The sequence below is a fragment of the Cicer arietinum genome, chromosome 4 (assembly GCF_000331145.2).
Source record: "Cicer arietinum cultivar CDC Frontier isolate Library 1 chromosome 4, Cicar.CDCFrontier_v2.0, whole genome shotgun sequence".
Classification (NCBI taxonomy): domain Eukaryota; kingdom Viridiplantae; phylum Streptophyta; class Magnoliopsida; order Fabales; family Fabaceae; genus Cicer; species Cicer arietinum.
This window is the reverse complement of record NC_021163.2, coordinates 4,326,309-4,345,037: the sequence shown is the minus strand read 5'-3', so window position 1 is coordinate 4,345,037 and position 18,729 is coordinate 4,326,309. Positions and strand designations below refer to the sequence as shown.

General features: G+C 31.7%; 2 protein-coding genes and 1 pseudogene across 2 annotated transcripts; all 3 read left to right on the top strand.

Moving 5' to 3' along the window:
* The first annotated feature begins 1,097 nt into the window (after positions 1-1,097).
* LOC101507386 (GDSL esterase/lipase At5g33370-like) lies at positions 1,098-4,085 on the top strand. Its single transcript, XM_004495500.4, has 5 exons — positions 1,098-1,405; positions 1,538-1,665; positions 1,890-2,132; positions 3,187-3,439; positions 3,651-4,085. The coding sequence occupies exons 1-5, from the start codon at positions 1,156-1,158 to the stop codon at positions 3,881-3,883; spliced, it is 1,107 nt and encodes a 368-aa protein (XP_004495557.1). The 5' UTR covers positions 1,098-1,155; the 3' UTR covers positions 3,884-4,085.
* Positions 4,086-5,783: 1,698 nt separating this feature from the next.
* Positions 5,784-17,448, top strand: LOC101507066 (uncharacterized). The gene is made up of 13 exons (XM_012714464.3): positions 5,784-6,231; positions 6,804-6,975; positions 7,079-7,296; positions 7,957-8,017; positions 8,309-8,381; positions 8,800-8,877; positions 10,301-10,458; positions 10,877-11,045; positions 14,669-15,134; positions 15,237-15,659; positions 15,983-16,186; positions 16,666-16,799; positions 16,958-17,448. Exons 1-13 carry the CDS (start codon positions 5,908-5,910, stop codon positions 17,139-17,141), a joined length of 2,664 nt encoding a protein of 887 aa, XP_012569918.3. The 5' UTR covers positions 5,784-5,907; the 3' UTR covers positions 17,142-17,448.
* LOC101506727 (cationic amino acid transporter 1-like) lies at positions 11,300-14,498 on the top strand (annotated as a pseudogene).
* Positions 17,449-18,729: the final 1,281 nt, after the last annotated feature.

Genomic DNA, 18,729 nt, shown 5'->3' with positions numbered 1-18,729 from the left:
TGATAATTAAATGACTATGTTACCTTACACGAATATATTTCACATTTATATATCACTACAAGAAACTTGTGTGACACGTTAAATTCATGTGTGTATATGTATCATATAAACTGAATACTTGATATGATACGAACTTTTAAGAATCGTCTATTGTTGATATTTATTTGAATAAACTTTGTATGGCACGTTTGTGATAACTTTTTAAAAATGAATTTAATAGTATTTTATTTTTTGTTATATTTTTTTTATACATGTATTATAATTTTTTTAAAAAAAATTTAAAATCAAAATTTCAAATAAAATTTAATTTAAATTTATTTATCATAAAAATTATTTTAAGTATTTTGTTTATTTACTACAACTTCATTTGAATAATAAAATTTTAAAAAATGTTTAAAATAAGAAACTATTTTAAGAAGACACTTATAAAAATCATTTTTTTAAAAAATATAATTTTTACTATATTAAAATCTCTAATAATAAATATTTAAAAATTATTGAATATTAAAATTTATTTTTTTAATCAATAATAAATTAATTTAAAATAACTTCTACTAATTTTGAATAATTTTTTGTTAAAATTACTTTTCTTTCGATCTATAACAAACAAAGTCTTTCTTTGAATGCTAAAAAAATAAAAAATGAATGGCGTGTAAAAGAATAAATTTGTTAAAGATATTGTGTAGTAAATTATTTTAAGTATTAACAATTGTTTTTTAATCTTGTAAAAAATAATTGTTTTTTTAGTTTTATCGACTATAAAATTAAGTTCAATCATTAAAATGGTGTCGACTCTAGAATTATTAAAAGTATATACGACAAATAGTGGAGTACATTGAAGGTTGGTGGTCCCCAAATTCTCAATGTTCTATAATATGTTCATTTGATAGGAAGAATAATTTTCTGAGTGACAGAAAATGCGACACATTTGTTGAAACAATAAACAATAGCAATTAGTAACATTACTTGATTTGGCGGTTGCTTTGAACTTTGAAGGTGGGTAGAAGAATCAATAACACATTTATGAATGTGCTATGTAATATCACTCTTCCATACTTTATATATATATATATATATATATATATATATGTGTGTCCATCGCACTTTTCCAAACCATCACTTATCCCCATATAACACAGAGTTTTACAAGTAGCCATGGCTAGTTCTTTAGTGTTAGCTTACTCTTGTATAATAATGATAACATGTTTGCTTGTAGCTTTTGATTTTGCTTGCGCTCAACCAACAAGAGCTTTTTTTGTTTTTGGTGATTCAATAGCAGACAATGGCAACAACCATTTCTTAGCAACAACAGCTCGGGCCGACACTCCTCCATATGGCATTGACTTTCCTACACACAAACCTTCTGGACGTTTTTCTAATGGCCTAAACATTCCTGATTTAATCAGTATAAATCTAATCTGTTAGCTTATCTGTCGGTTGTCATTTATGTTTACTTATCAATTTTGTTCTTTTTTCTATCTCATTTACTTACATTGCTTAAAGATGGGTTTTGATGTCACAAAATGATAAACCGCAGGCGAACAACTTGGTTTAGAACCAACTCTTCCGTATTTGAGTCCCTGTTTAGTTGGAGAAAAACTTTTAGTTGGTGCTAATTTTGCATCTGCGGGAATTGGGATCCTCAACGACACTGGAATTCAATTTGTAAGTTTGATTAATTAATTGTTAAAGATTATTTTATTATTATGTTTTCTGATTTTTTTTTATAGACAAATGTGATTGGTAATTTATGTATTCTTATAGGACTTTAGTCTAAGTAGTGAGTACTTTAGTTTAAATGTTAAGCTTTTAGTACAATATCAATTGCAATATTTTTTCTTCACAAATAAAGTTGGCAAGCTTGTAAAATAGCATTAATGTTTGGGCAGCTAGACATCTTGCACATTGACAAACAATTGAAGCTATTCCATCATTACCAACAAAGATTGAGTGCACATATTGGTGCAAATGAAGCTCAAAAACTAGTCAACAAAGCACTTGTACTCATTGTTCTTGGAGGCAATGATTTTGTCAACAATTATTATTTGGTCCCATTTTCAGCAAGATCTCGTCAATTTTCTCTACCAGACTACGTGAGCTATCTCATATCTGAGTACCGCAAAATTCTAAAGGTATTAATTCTAAAAAAATATCACTCTTTCTTTCCCCAACGAATGAAATTTAATTTTTTTTTATATAAAAATAAAATAATTAAAAGAATATTTTTTTATTAAATTAACTATTTTAATTATTAATGTGTTTTCACTATTATTAATATTAAGTATACTAATATTTTAGAAGTTATGTATATAGAGATGATTAAATAATATTATAGATAAAATATAATTAAAGTTGTATTGAAAATTAAAAATAATATTTATTTTAAAAACAATTTTTTTTACTAAAGTTACATCTGATGTGAGACGGAGGGAGAATCTTTGAAGTCGACCAACGCGTGCAACAAGAATATTAGTACAAGACTTCTATTTCTTTTTAATATATTCTAACATTTGAAAAAATATACTAATATCTTTAATTTTGTATATTAAACACTCTAAAATTTAAAATAAATAGTCAATTTCCTTTAATTTTTGTATTTGAATCAATTGTCTAAAAACATTAAGACGACTCTACTTTAAAGTATGTATCACCTGTAATAACTATAGATTTAGTGAAAAGAAGATATTTACGATAGATTAATCTAAAAATATTTTCCTACTTACTATCATCATTACTATTTTAATTTTTTTAATGGACAGTCAATATGAAATCAATTGAGTAACATGGTATACAAATTATTCTGGAGTTTCTAATTAATATGATATATAGGGTGCGTTTTTTTCTTTTAAAAAAAAATACTTTTATCAAAAAATTAATCATTTTAAAAAAAATTCATTTATTTGTTACTGTTTTGAAAAAATAATAGAATATGAATACAATCTAAAAATTATTTTAAATGAACTTTTTTAATAATTAATTTAAAAAAATTATTTTTAATGTAATAGCAAAGCAATTTCTATTTTCTATAAAAACATCTAAAATAAATCTTTAAATTATTAATTAACAATTTTGTTTTTTATAATACGTAACAAATGGTTACCTAACCAACGATCAATTAGAGTACTACTATTATAAATTGATTAAATTATTTGATTCTTATGAGGATGGTTCACATTAACTGTGCAGAAGCTTTATGATTTGGGAGGTCGTAAGGTACTTGTAACGGGTACTGGACCAATGGGGTGTGTTCCTGCAGAACTAGCAATGAGAAGCAGAAATGGTGACTGTGATGTAGAACTTGAGAGAGCAGGGTCATTATATAATCCACAACTTGTTCAAATGATTAAAGGACTCAACCAAGAGATTGGCGCTGATATCTTCATTGCCGCTAATGCACATCAAATGCACATGGATTTTATTTCCAACCCTCAAGCTTTTGGTATGTGCACCAAGTTTTTTAAAAATATTATACTCACTGTCAAATTATGCACAAAATCATTTTATTTATAAAAATTATTATACTCAATATATTTTTTAAAAGTGTGCATGACTTTAAACAACAATTATTTATGAAATGTATGATGGAATTTTTTAATTAAATAAAAGGATGTTTAATGATTTTTTAATTTACGAAAAATTTGGGGCAACAGGATTTGTTACATCAAAGGAAGCTTGTTGTGGACAAGGCCCGTACAATGGAATTGGACTTTGTACACCCCTTTCCAACTTGTGCCAAAATCGAGACCTTTATGCATTTTGGGATTCATTTCATCCATCTGAGAAAGCTAGCCGAATCATAGTTCAACAGATTTTGACCGGTTCTTATGAGTATATGCACCCTATGAATCTTAGCACTCTTTTAGCTATGGATTCCATGGTTTGATCGATTGAATTACAAGATGCTTATGCTTATGTGTGGTCATATTATATTTTGCATTTACTACATTAAGTTTTGTCCGTTTGATAAATGACAATGATGACTGTTAGTTAGTGTCATGTATGGTTCTAAATATGCTAGCTTTTATTTCAAAATTGCAATTACTCTATTGCCGATAATAAAATGTTTTATTCTTTAAATTGTTACTATGTGATATTTCTTGAGTACGTGGTAATTTTGAAGAAATTAGTCATAGATTGTAACAATGTCATTATTATTAGTTGAGTTTATTTCATTGAGTTTATTATTAGTCGTGATTGTAACGACGGATCCAGCTAATTCTCCTCCTTATGGCATTCTTTTATTAGTTGAGTTTATTTCGTTGAACTCTGCTATTTATTACGAAGGTCGAAGGCTTTTTTTTTTTCTCTCTCAAAATGTACCACTAAACATGTATCTGAATTCTCTATAAATTTTTTTATAGTATAAAATAACTTTAAATCTAACGATTTTCACAACTTTTGTACTATACAACATCCGTAGAAGATCTATATCTATTGAAAATAAATTTCCTTTAAAAGAAAGAGAAAATAACTAAATTATTATTTGTCGGAAAACATTGGTGAAAAAATATGTGACCAATCGATCACATTCTATCTTGGGTATTTTTGCAATTCGTTTCGTAATATCAACCAGAAACCACAAACATTTTTTCCCTATTAACTGACAAATTGTGTACCATTAATATATATTATCCTATACATAAAAAGAAGAAAAAACATCGATACCAATGTAATCCTTAAATATTATGACATATTTTAAATATAACTTTATATTAAATGATTTTAAAAAATGTATAATTCACTTATATGTGATACATTTATTTTTGTTGAACATTAAATAAGGATACAAAGATAAAATAAATAATTAATACATTTTAAAGTGTGTGACTTTTTCTTATAACATAAACCAAAAAATTCTCTTAATATTTTCTTATATAATATATATGTTTGTAGATAGAAATAATCAGAAAGTATCTTATGTTTTATCTCAACTGACAAAATGATATTGTTAGGGTAAACATCTTGTTTTAAATTTGAACTCAAGATCTTGCCGTTGTGTGTGTTAATTATAGTGATGTTTACTGTTAGAGTCATCTTAATATTTTTGGAGGCTCCGTACAAATCTAAAAAATTGAATCCTTAATAAAAAATGTAATTTTAAAAATTATAAGTTATTTTAAAATATAAAATTTTTATCGAATGAAATACCAGAAACTTAAACTATTTTATTTAAATTCATCAAAATAAGTAAATTGTAAACAACATCAAATTAATACTAACTTTCTTGCTATTTAAAAATAGTCATTATTCTAACATTTTTTGAAGCAAATCCATCGGCCAAGTCTTCATATCGTGTTGTCTATAAAAAATCATTTTCAATTGCTATCAATATTAATCTATGAAGTCTTTCTTGTAATAGGGTAGACCGCAAGGAAAACTTCAACAACTTCAACCTTAAAAATTTATTTATGCAAAAACAATTGTCAAATAAATAGTCAACAAATTTTTATACGCAATAATTAGATTAAAAAAACAATCTAAGCCTTTCAAAAATCTTAATATATGAATAGGTCCAATTTTTTCTCCAAACAAAATTTCTCTAAGTAACTTTAACTCCACGAATAATTCATTCTCATAAATATCAGATTGCTTATGTTTCAATGCCGTGCAAAATGATACTAATATTTAAAAGAAATTAAGAATAAATTTTGCACACTGAAAATTTTATTTTAAAAAAAATGAAATGTACATTACAGAAAAAGACAGAGATTTGGAGTACAACTCTTAAAGCCGAGAGGGGAAGTTACATTAAAGCCCAAGGCTAAGGCCCAGGAAGAATTGAATTAACGTCATTTCTACACTATCTACTTTCTTCATTTCGCGGTGTACCTTATCATCGAGCTGTTACTTCCCTCTAGACAGTGGACACTCTCACTCCCTCAAACACAAATCTAATTACATGCATTCATGTTTATCTCGCCTTACAATTACAGTTGCGTCCCTTTCAAATTAAACCGTTTAACTCCCCGAACCGCACTGGTTCGCTCGGCGGTTTCTTCTCCAGATAAACGAACCAGAAAGAAGAAGCAAGTGAAGGATGACGACAGTGCACTCGAGAACAGTCTCCGGTTCAGTTTCATGGAGGAACTCATGGACCGGGCTAGGAACCGTGACTCAACCGGTGTTTCTCAAGTCATGTACGACATGATTGCCGCCGGTTTAAGCCCTGGTCCTAGGTCGTTCCACGGTTTGGTAGTTTCTCACGCTCTCAATGGCGATGAACAAGCCGCGGTACTTCTCCTTTCTCTAATGTCTTCTTTGGATTGACTTATTTGAACTTATAAATTGTTTTGGAGAGTTTGTAGAAACAACTTATATTATATCTCTATTTTCAGTTTACAGCCCTAAAAGAATAACTTATGAAAACGATAACGGTTTATAATCTCTTTGGCAAAAATAGTGGAGTAGCTAGCGGATAGCTAGTTGATTTAATTTTAATTGATTGTTAGCTGAAAATTATAATATTAATTAAAATATAAAAAAAAATATTTAATTAACATTTAAAATATTCCAATTAAGACAGTGAGGGTATAAATGGAAGAAAAGTGAAAAGCTATAAGCTTAAATGCTATTTCAAGTAGCTTATCAAAAAATTTAGCTCGGAAAAAACACTATATGCTCGTGAGAAAAAATATTTACCAAATAGAGCTATTAGCGTAAATGCTATAAGCTATATGCCATAAGCTTGTTTTTTGGCCTTGTCAAACAAACCCTTATCCAAACATGACTTAACAAACACAAAAAGTGGTTCATGCAAATTGAAGTAAACTAATTATTATTGATGAATAAATTATTTAATGTAGATGGATTCGTTGAGGAGAGTTTTAGGGACGGGGCTTCGACCGGTTCACGAGACTTTTGTTGCATTGGTAAGATTGTTTGGGTCTAAAGGTCATGCTACTAGAGGTTTAGAGATACTTGGAGCTATGGAAAATCTAAATTATGATATTCGTCATGCTTGGACAATTCTTATTGGTATATATTTTATTATCATGTTATTCATTTTACGGTTAATAATTGGTAATGGTTTGTTTGTTTCTTTAAGCTAGTGAGTAATTATATGGTGAATATGATGTAGAGGAACTTGTTCGGAACAAGCATTTGGAAGATGCTAATAAAGTGTTTTTGAAGGGTGCTAAGGGTGGCCTCAGGGCTACCAATGAGGTTTATGATCTTCTAATCGAGGAAGATTGCAAAGCAGGAGACCATTCTAATGCTTTAGAAATTTCATATGAAATGGAAGCTGCCGGACGAATGGCAACAACATTCCATTTTAATTGCCTTCTTTCTGTGCAGGTCAACTTTCCTAATCTATTTTTGTGCAGTTTAAGAGTCAGTTTCGTTTGACATTAAAAATGGGGGTCACAACTATTTGGTGGCTTTTTTCCTCTCCATTTCGAGCTGATATGTTTATGAATACAAAAGTTGCCATGCTGTTTTTCACACTGTATATTGTCTCTCATAATTTTGCAAATGTAATGATGAAAATAAGATCAAGGTGACTTTTTTCTTACAATTATTCATTTATTAGTGGTCGGTTGTGTATTACCATGAAAATGGGGCTGGAGATATTTAGTGATCATACATGATACATACATTGAAACTGATCTTGAGTGTTAATTAATTAAGTAGCTCAGGTGTTGCAGCCGTGATACATACATCATTATCTAGATGAATTCAATACTGAAAACACCAACCAACTCCTTGCTTCATGGGTTGTGGTTCTCTGTGACTAATCTATAAAATCTGTTTAGGTTACTGATATTAAATGGCGTAATGTCACTTCACTTTTACATGTTTCAGCCTTTCCGGTGAACCATTCTGAGTTTTTTAACTATTCAAATTTCTATTTGCCGTGGAAAAACAAATTATGGGCTTGTTTGGTCTTTGCCTGGCTATTTAAATAATGTTTTTTTTTTTTTTAAATATTAATACGTCTTCCTTCAAATTAATTAGGCTACCTGTGGAATACCTGAAATAGCCTTTACAACATTTGAGAACATGGAATATGGAGAAGGTTTGAACTTCACATCTCCTTTTTCTTCCATTTCTTCCCTTGCTTCTGATTACATTTTCCCCTATAATTATTTCATGTATCATTTTATGGTGTGCTTGGTTTCTATTTCTTATACTTACTTGCTTGCGTCACACTTATTTTTCAATTCTTATGGCATTCCATTCTCCCTTTCTTTGTTGTGTCTGAATGTTGTTTTCTAAATTTATAGGATGCTGCTCTCTAAATTTATAGTCTCTTTGTTTATTATGGACTATATGTATGGTGAATTATCTTTAATTCGTTACGCTACAGATTTTATGAAGCCTGATACAGAAACCTACAATTGGGTCATTCAAGCATATACTAGAGCTGATTCTTATGACAGGTCAGTCTGTTGCGTGTGCATGGTCCACAACAGGCATAAGGCAACATTATTGCTTGACAATCTTTGTTTTTCACTGTTTAGAGTTGTTCCTCAATTTTTCCTCACAAAATATACAAGGCCATTTGATGATAAGATTTATATTATGCTAAAGCATACAATTTCCAGTTGTTTTATTCATATCACTCATTAAATAAACTACTGTTGGATCTTCCTATTCAACCTTTTGTATTCGATGATATCTCAACAGTCTGCATTTTGAGTATGTTTCTGACTCCTATAATGTGTCATACTGTCATCATATTTAAATAATTGTTGTAGGGTCTCCTGTTAGATTTCTTAAATTGAATGTTTCCTGGATTGAATTATATTTGTTATTATGTGATCCAATAACTTGTTTCCGTGTCGATGTGGTTTATAGAGTACAAGATGTTGCTGAGTTGCTTGGCATGATGGTTGAAGATCATAAGCGCATACAACCAAATGTGAAGACCCATGCGTAAGACACATTTATATTTTCCTTTTATAAACCTGACCTTTGTAGCATATTGAATGTCATTTGTTTTTAAATTCATTAGTATATAATTTGACCTTTTTGTTGGCTAATTGGCTTCATTCATTAGTATTTGTATTTGATTCTTCGAAAGAAGTTTTAATGAGCTAGTTTTGCATCAAGACCCATCACAAAGTAGCAGATTGCAAAGTCGAAGTTTTATATGTGAGTATGTGTATGACAGAACATTGTTAAAGAGAGAATATAAACTTGAGGAGGAAGATGTTCCTCATAAAACAACAATGATACATAGTACAAAATATATCCGCAATGAGGCCACAAAGTGCTTCGATGCTATTTGCATATCAGTGTTGAAATTTCCATTAAAACAAGAATGTGTTAAGCACCCTATAGAAGCCATAAATATGAACTCAAGCCCAATAATTGTATGCGCTAAGAGACTCCTTGAAAATGTGGGCATTCGTCGCCAGCTAAATACACCAGAGGGTAACCAATCTCACAGGCTGCACATCTCCAGTCTGCCACTATGACTCTATTTGGCAAAAGTAGTGGATTATACTTATAACTAAAACGCCAAGCTGATAGAATTGAAGTGTCGGGTAAAATTGGCTATTGAACTAACTAACTAATAATTATAAAATGAAATAAAAGGACAGATTTATGCAATATGTAACATCAGTTCTATTTTTATATAATAATCACTTTAAATACTTTAACTTACTTCAAATTAATTATCATCTTAAAATTAGAATGTTAAAATTTTATTTGGTTCTCATTTTATATTAATTTTATTTAATGAAATGACATGTCACATGATTCTATGTATTCTATATATATATGTATATATTACTTCATTCTTACAAATATTTACTTCATTCTTACAAATATTTTTACAGAACTTTGAGTTACTTTTTCTTTTTATGGAAAGAGTTTTGTGTTAAATATAACGAAGAAATAAGCAATTCATCATAACCATGAGACTTATGAAACAGGGCCTAAATCACATGAACCTTATTCTTGGCCAAAAAAAAATCAGGAGTTTACATTCAGAATCCCTTTGGTGTCATGGTTGAATACATAGATTTTAGTGATACTGCCTTCAGCCTTCTACAAGGAGTTTGCTTTTTCTTTTGTTGATACAAGGCAGTTTACTTTGCGCTAGTGGCTAAGTAATCAAAACTCGCCTATATTTAAACTCTTTTTGGTGCTTTTATGCTTCTTCTTTAATTTGAAGTTTTCCCTCTGTTTTCTGAGGGATCCTTGGTTTCTCAGGTAAATTTTGTTATGACTTATAGTTTTTTTCCGGACCAGATAGGAACTCGTAAAGCTGGTTTGTTTTGGTTATAAATTATTTCATATTGTCATGACATGTCCTGTTGACCTGATAAGCCCCTTGTTGTCTCTGTAGGCTGTTAGTGGAGTGTTTTACCAAGTACTGTGTAGTACGAGAAGCTATCAGGCATTTCCGAGCACTTACAAACTTTGAAGGGGGTACAAAAGTTCTACATAATGAAGGGAACTATGGAGATCCTCTTTCATTGTACATTCGGGCGTTGTGTCGGGAAGGTATGCTTATACTGGTTATGTATTTTCTATATTGTCATTCTTAGAGGTGTTGCCTTTATTGCTCACTCAATATTTGTATGAAATGTTAGGAAATCTGAGGCATGTGTCCTATATGTCTAAAAAAGTTCAGTTGAAAGAATTATGGGGTAGTACTTAGTAGTTGATGTGTTATATGCTATTTCTTTATGTGTAAATGCTCTGCTTCCTCCAGATATCATCATTTCTTTTAAAAGTTATTTATTTAAATTTTGTTGCTCTTGTGGTGGGACAAATAACTTCACTACTAAGGATAATAATCATGGTAAAAGCAATTGTCCATGGAGTTCAATATGTAGTGTCTTAAATTGTTCATAAATATTGATGACCAAAATTGTCCGGGAATGCTTTGCCTCAACCTGGTAGACATTTTTAAATATAGGAAGGATTCTTGAAATGCTTGAAGCTTTAGAAGCTATGGCCAAAGATAACCAGCAAATCCCCCCACGGGCAATGGTCTTGAGCAGAAAATACCGGACATTAGTGAGCTCATGGATTGAACCTTTACAAGAAGAGGCTGAACTTGGCTATGAGATTGATTTTATTGCTAGGTATTGTTTTTATTTAAGCAATAGTTGCTATTTTGTATTTGCTATTTTATTATTTATTATTATTGTTGTTGCTTTGGTCTAAGTTATTTATTTTATTTATGTTCAGACAAATATTTATTGCTTAATTTTTGCAAGGGCACTAAACCCCAAAATGAAATTATTATAATGAATTGACTTCTCTTTTTAAGTTTTAATTGAGGTTTTTTCAATTGTTTTATGCTGTCCAAGAGTAGTTTCCCTAGTGTTTACACATAATGATTGTTATTTTACCTTTTGATGGTATATTGTGTTTGTTAGAATATTAAAAAATATCTTATAATATCTTTTATATTATATTAGAGTATCTTAAATTATTTCTTAGGATCAATTTATAATTATAGAGATATCTTAGAATATCTCTTATTATTATTATGATTTATTCCTAATTTAGGATTTAGTCTATGTTTCTCTATAAATAGAGATTAGTATTGAGTCTATTGTAATCAAGTCAGCATTAAGCTATTATCAATAATATTCAAACCCTTATTATTTTCTCTCCTCCTTTTCTCTAAAATCTCACATTTTCAACATGGTATCAGAGCCTATTTCGATCCTCCTTGAACGATTCCGCCTCTATTCCGCTGTCGAGTTCCCAACAATTAGGGAATATAATTATAGTTTCTCTTTTCTAACATTCCAATATTCGGTGAGATTTTTTTTTAGCTTTTCGTTTATTTTCAGCAGATCAGTCACAGCACTGTTCATCGCGCGGTACTGTTCACTGCAAAAAAAAAAAAATTATTATTATTATTAGGGTTCTATAAACCTTTCTACAACCCATTAGGGTTTGGCGCTCCAACCAACTGAGCTAAAGAGCTAATAGCACATAATACCCCATGAAGGTAGCCCTTATAGGTAGGGGAAACAACGGGGTGGTAAAGTTTACTTTGAGAATCATTATCATTTGCATACTTAAGGGTAGAATTGGGGGACTTTGTGGCATTTATAGCAGCTGGAAATATACAGAGCTCCAGAAGACTTTCGTATAATTGTCCATAGCATGAACCCTGACTATGGCCATCTTGACCCCATTGCTGTTGGTGCCCTCATTGCCATCACTGCCCTTGCTGTCTACAACACCAAAGGCTCTTCTATTTTCAACTACGTTGCTACTGTCTTTCACATGTTTGTCATTGTCTTCATTATTATTGTTGGTCTCATCAAAGCCAAACCCGAAAACTACTCTCCATTTACTCCTTTTGGTGTTCACGGTATGATTGATGCTTCTGCTGTTCTTTTCTTTGCTTATGTTGGCTTTGATGCTGTTTCAACTATGGCTGAGGAAACCAAGAATCCTGGCAGAGACATTCCTATTGGTCTTGTTGGATCTATGTTGATTACCACCATATTATATTGCTTACTAGTTACAACACTTTGTCTCATGCAGAATTATAAAGATATAGATGTTAATGCACCTTTTTCTGTTGCATTTAGTGCTGTTGGAATGGATTGGGCTAAGTACATTGTTTCATTAGGTGCCTTGAAAGGAATGACAACTGTATTGTTGGTTGGTGCTGTTGGTCAAACTCGTTATTTAACTCACATTGCACGTACTCACATGATTCCACCTTATTTATATTTTCCCTTGTGGCCTTAGCACTTTTAGTAAGGCGTTATTATTCAAGTGGAGTAACTACAAAAGGAGATCAACGCAATTTCATTGTGGGTCTTGTGTTGATTATTGGCTCTTCAATTGGAATTTCAGCTTATTGGAATAATAGTACTGATGGCTGGATTGGTTATTTAGTTTTTGTTCCACTGTGGATTTTAGGGACGGGTGGTATTTGGCTTTTTGTACCAATGGCAAAGAAGCCTACAATTTGGGGAGTTCCTTTGGTTCCTTGGCTACCTTCTTTGTCTATTGCTATTAACATATTTCTTCTTGGCTCTATTGATAAAGATTCATATATAAGATTTGCAATTCAATTGATGGGATTCTTCTTGGTGCACGATTATTCTCTCTTCGATGGTTCCAGATCTGCCCTTACTCTCCAATTTTGATCAGCGAAAATATGTGTCATTGTTCAAACAACCGTTTTGTTTCGTTAGAGTCGCGCTGCTTCTTCTTCGGTGTTTGTCATGCAATTTAGTTCTTACTAATATATTATAAAAGTGGCTTTTATTCCCACCGACGATCATTTCAGTGGTGTCCCTTTTTCCACATATGAATTATATTAGTGATGACTTTTTCCGTTAGTGGTTATTCTAACGGTGCCTTTTATTTTCATGACTTACTTTACCTTGGCAATTTGTCCCAGATGCACTAGCCTTGTCTTTCTCTCCTTGAAGCACGCCTCTCTCTCCTTGAAGCAGATTTAAGTTTAAATATTTTGAGTCTCCATTATTATGGTTTGAAGCTTCCAAATGCAGTTTTTTAGAAGAACGGAACTTGCTTTGTTCAATTGCCTGCCATGAATTTCTCTCAGGCTGATGATTAATCAGACTATCTGGCTAGGCTATATTTATAGCAATTCTCTCCGACTTCGCATGCATCCCTGAGTTGCCTCTCCATATTTTTTATTATTTTGTGGAGCAAAATATTTTCTTGTAGCAAGCTAAAGCTTAGTAAGCTTTAGCTTGAGGGGGAGTGTTAGAATATTAAAAAATATCTTATAATATCTTTTATATTATATTAGAGTATCTTAAATTATTTCTTAGGATCAATTTATAATTATAGAGATATCTTAGAATATCTCTTATTATTATTATGATTTATTCCTAATTTAGGATTTAGTCTATGTTTCTCTATAAATAGAGATTAGTATTGAGTCTATTGTAATCAAGTCAGCATTAAGCTATTATCAATAATATTCAAACCCTTATTATTTTCTCTCCTCCTTTTCTCTAAAATCTCACACTTTCAACAGTGTTTCTATAGCTTTCATGTTTATGTGCAGCCTATTAAGAATCTCACATTGGATGAGATATGACCTTAAAAAGTGTTTATAAGTGAGAGACATCTCTCACCTTACAAATTGGTTTTGCAGGGTTGAATTAGGTTCAACACAAACTTTAAGATGGTATCTGAGTCTATCTAACTCCTTTGGATCACATGCTATCTAACCTCTCATTGAGTCACAGCCCAATTTGTCCACCAGAGCCCAAGTTAAACTTTTGAAAGAGCCCAAGTTAAACTTTTGAAACCTTATATTGGGCTATTGGTAAACCAAAATCTAAGTAATGGTCTTAAGAAACTCCAGTAATTTTTCTAGTTAGTAAATTTTATAGCTTTTCGTTTTTGTTTCCTTTCTTTCTATTTTATGCAGACATGTGCTATCGCTGATCTAGTATATATAGGTAAATGGTTTTGTTGACTTAATACCGATTATTATATTGACTTATGTATGTTGGATGTGTTTGTTGAGAGTCTCACATTGGATGTGATGTGACCTGAAAAAGTGTGTATACGTGGTTTTGTAGGGTTGAGTTAGGCTCGGCCTAAATTTTGTAGGGTGTTGAAAGACCCCACATTGAATGTGATATGGTTTGTAAAAGTGGTTATAAGTGGATGGCATCTCTCACCCTACAATCCGGTGTTTTAGGGTCTAAATTCTAAGAGTGTTGATTGCTAATTGTTGAAACAGATATATTGAGGAAGGTGGTCTTACAGGAGAGCGCAAACGATGGGTGCCTCGTAGTGGTAAAACACCTCTAGATCCTGATGCTGATGGATTTATATATTCAAACCCAATGGAGACCTCCTTCAAACAAAGATGCCTTGAAGAGAGGAAGTTGCACCATAAGAAGCTTCTGAAGACATTGCAGTATGAAGGAATTGCAGCTTTAGGGGATGGTGTGTCTGAATCTGATTATCTTAGAGTGCTCGAGTGGCTAAAGAAAAACATAAAGGGGCCTGAACAGAACGTTTTAAAGCCAAAGGCTGCTAGTAAAATGCTTGTGGGTGAATTGAAGGAAGAGCTAGAAGCACAAGATTTACCTACTGATGGAACCAGAAATGTTCTTTACCAGCGTGTTCAAAAAGCAAGGAGAATAAATCAATCTCGCGGTCGTCCGCTTTGGGTTCCTCCCATTGAAGAGGCGGAAGAAGAGGTTGATTCTTTATTTATTGTATTTGAATGCCATTTTCTTTTCTCTGTCATCTTGATCTTTAATATATATAATGCCTAAACTTAAATATGGTTCATGTTTCAGGTGGATGAAGAGCTGGATGCATTGATTTCACGCATAAGGCTCGAGGAAGGAAATACAGAGTTCTGGAAACGTCGCTTCTTAGGAGAAGGCTTAACTGGTGATCATGAAACGCCAATAGCTGAAGGTAAATCAGAGTCCTCTGAAGTTCAAGATGACGTTGATGCTATAGAGGTTTCTGCAAAAGAGGTTGAAGATGATGAAGCAGATGACGACGACGACGATGGTGATGAAGATGAGGAAGCAGAACAGGTAGAAGAGGAAGTAGAGCCAGTAGAGAACCAAGATGTAGAGAGGATAAAGGAAAAGGAAGTTGAATCTAAAAAGCCCCTTCAAATGATTGGAGTCCAGCTGTTGAAAGATTCTGACCAACCCTCTGCCACTTCTAAAAAGTTAAAGAGAAGAAAATCTCGGCATAATGTTGAGGTATGATAATCCCTTGGTGTCTTCTTTTCCTTTGCATATACTTTGGTTGGGGGGAGGGGGGTTTGAGATTCTGTAACCTGTTGAGACAATCAGGAAGATTTGTTTCTTGTATAAAATATCTTAATATATTGGGATGTATTATCTAAAATGAGAAAACTTATAGTTGTTTTTTGGACCTTGAGGGATCATGCATGACAGGCTGACTCTGTTTTGGACCTTGAGCCTGAATTTACTGTTAACTTTACATTCTCTTAGTCTTTGTTGCAGCTTTATATTTTGAATACTTTGATGTTGTTTGAGAGTCTAAAGTTGGTTGCTTACAGGATGATGCCGATGATGATTGGTTTCCTTTGGACATGTTTGAGGCATTTAAGGAAATGAGGAAACGAAGAGTGTTTGATGTATCAGACATGTATACCTTAGCAGATGCTTGGGGATGGACGTGGGAGAGAGAACTGAAGAACAAACCTCCTTATAGATGGTCGCAGGAATGGGAAGTCGAGTTGGCAATCAGAGTTATGCAGAAGGCAAGTAACTAAACCTGTTTTTTTTTTTATTCAAGCTTTCTAATAGGCATATATCAGAATTGCAGCCTTTTCGTGTGAAGAAATGCAAAATGCCTTGGTTTCTAATAGGCATATATCATTCCACTGTTCTTGTATTGTATCTTCTCTCCTTTCTACAAATATGAACTTATAAAACTTTTAAGTGGTGATATTTACTTGAAGTCTATGTATCTATGCACAGTGCAATATTTCATTCAATTTTGAAATATGGCTTATATATCAAATCATAATTGAGATATATGCATCATGCTTGTAAATATTGCCAAAACTTCCACTACTATTGTTCAAAGTGAAAAGCTCATTTTTTATGCTATAACACATTCAATAAATTGTCGAATAGCAACGCTACTTTGGTCTTTTTGGATATCGTTAACATAAAACAATCTTCTTAATCAAGATGCACATCTTTGCTGAATGAGATTCTGGGCTGTATTTTTTAGGTCATACAATTGGGAGGGACGCCAACTATTGGAGATTGTGCCGTGATCTTGCGTGCAGCTATAAGAGCACCTCTACCTTCAGCTTTCTTGACAATTTTGCAGACAACTCATGGTCTTGGTTATAAGTTTGGGAGGTAACTTTATTTTCTTTATACAACAAGACTCTTGTAGTTGGAGTCTAGCTCCATGGAGACTCGGTTACCAAACCCAGGCCCAGCAACCAAAAATCTTGATATCTTTGTTGCTTTCTAGTATGGCGCTTATGGTTTCCCTTTGTTCCCCTATGTTGCAGACCACTTTATGACGAGGTCATCTCTCTCTGCCTTGATCTTGGGGAACTAGATGCAGCTGTTGCCGTTGTGGCAGACTTGGAGACAACGGGGATCTCGGTTTCAGACCAGACTCTGGACAGGGTGATTTCTGCTAAACAGGGGATTGGCAATGCTTCAAATGGTGGTATGGATGCAGGATTGTAATACTATATCTTCATATTGTACTGTTTTTGCATGGGTAAAGCGAGTGGTAGTGCTGATTGTGGTTGTCGTGTAATGATAATCATTTCATTGTTGTGCTATTGTGCAAATTTTGAGTTGAGCCATTAATGTATAGTATCTGTCCCTTAAATTTCCCAAGTCTGTAGATCCCTGTCATGCTATGAATTCTCCTCTCCCTAATTTTTCGTTTTTCTTTGACTCCACCATAATTTATTACAACCTAGGTTGATTTATCTTTCAGAGATTAATAATTATTCATTGAAATAAGATAATCTATTATTATGATCAATGTTTCTATAAAACTTAAAATTTATTTATGTCGTTAATGTTAGTCACTAAATTATTTATTTAACTCCACCACCAGAAATGTGCTGTCACAACAGTATACTAGTCGTCCTTTAGGACTTAATTATTATTATTAGCAAAAGTAATTATTTGCACAAATTAAAAATAATGGTTAATCTCATTTAATATTTTCCAAAATACACTTTTCATATAATTTTGAGTGAAATTCTGTTTCACTGTATGAATTTTTAAGAATAATGATATTAAAGGGTGAAATTTGTTATATTTTGTTGAGATACATATATTTTTTATTCTTATAAATATATTAATTTTCAATTTTAGTTTATTTGAAAAATTTCTTCAAAAAATTGCCTTTTATTTATTCGATATATTTCCGGTGAAAGTTTTTTTCTTGTCCACAAGTTTTCTCAAAAGTTTTAAATTTTATTAATTCAAATATGTATTTTTGTGTATCTGAGAACATTGATATCGAAGAAAAAACATCATTTTCCAGCAACTCTTACAATTATAAGTCATTTAGAATAAATTTCATTAAATTTCTCATGTCTTTGCATCACCACTGCTGCAAGATAGATGCCAGAGCAGGTGTTCTTTATTCTGTGAAGAATACTATACCATGAAAAAGGTTTTAAATGTATATTTGGATTTGTGTCATAGTAATTTTTTTTTGGTCTTATGATTTGTGTCATAGTAATTTTTTTTTGGTCTTATGATTTGTGTCATAGTATTAAATGAAATAGAATATGTAGTTAGATTTTGAAAAAGAATATCATCTCATGTTATTCTATTTTTAGTACTTCATTCTATCTTATTCTATAAATCCAATGATACCCTTAAACACTAACCATTTTACCGTATGCTTTTTAGGACCACTTTTTTTTTTCTTTTCAAAGCATCCTCTTGAGTTGACTATTTCCACTTGAATCAAATTTTGGGAACTTTGTACAAAGAGACTAACTAATTTAATATGAGTTCTGGGCAAAGCATTATCGAATAACCCACTCACAATATTTCTCAAAATGATTCGTACGACGTCTTTCGTCAATTTCAAGGTTTTCGAAAGGTTCATTGCAATGCACATAGACTAAATTCATGCTAAGTTACAAATAAAACTACTTTTGCACGACTATTTAACACATTTTTTCCTTATATCATTTTTTTATTTTTATTTTTTATATTATGCATTTCAATATAAGATTATTATTGGACATCAATCAAAAGTTTGATGTCAAGTGAGGTTATATTTATTTAATCATGATGTGAC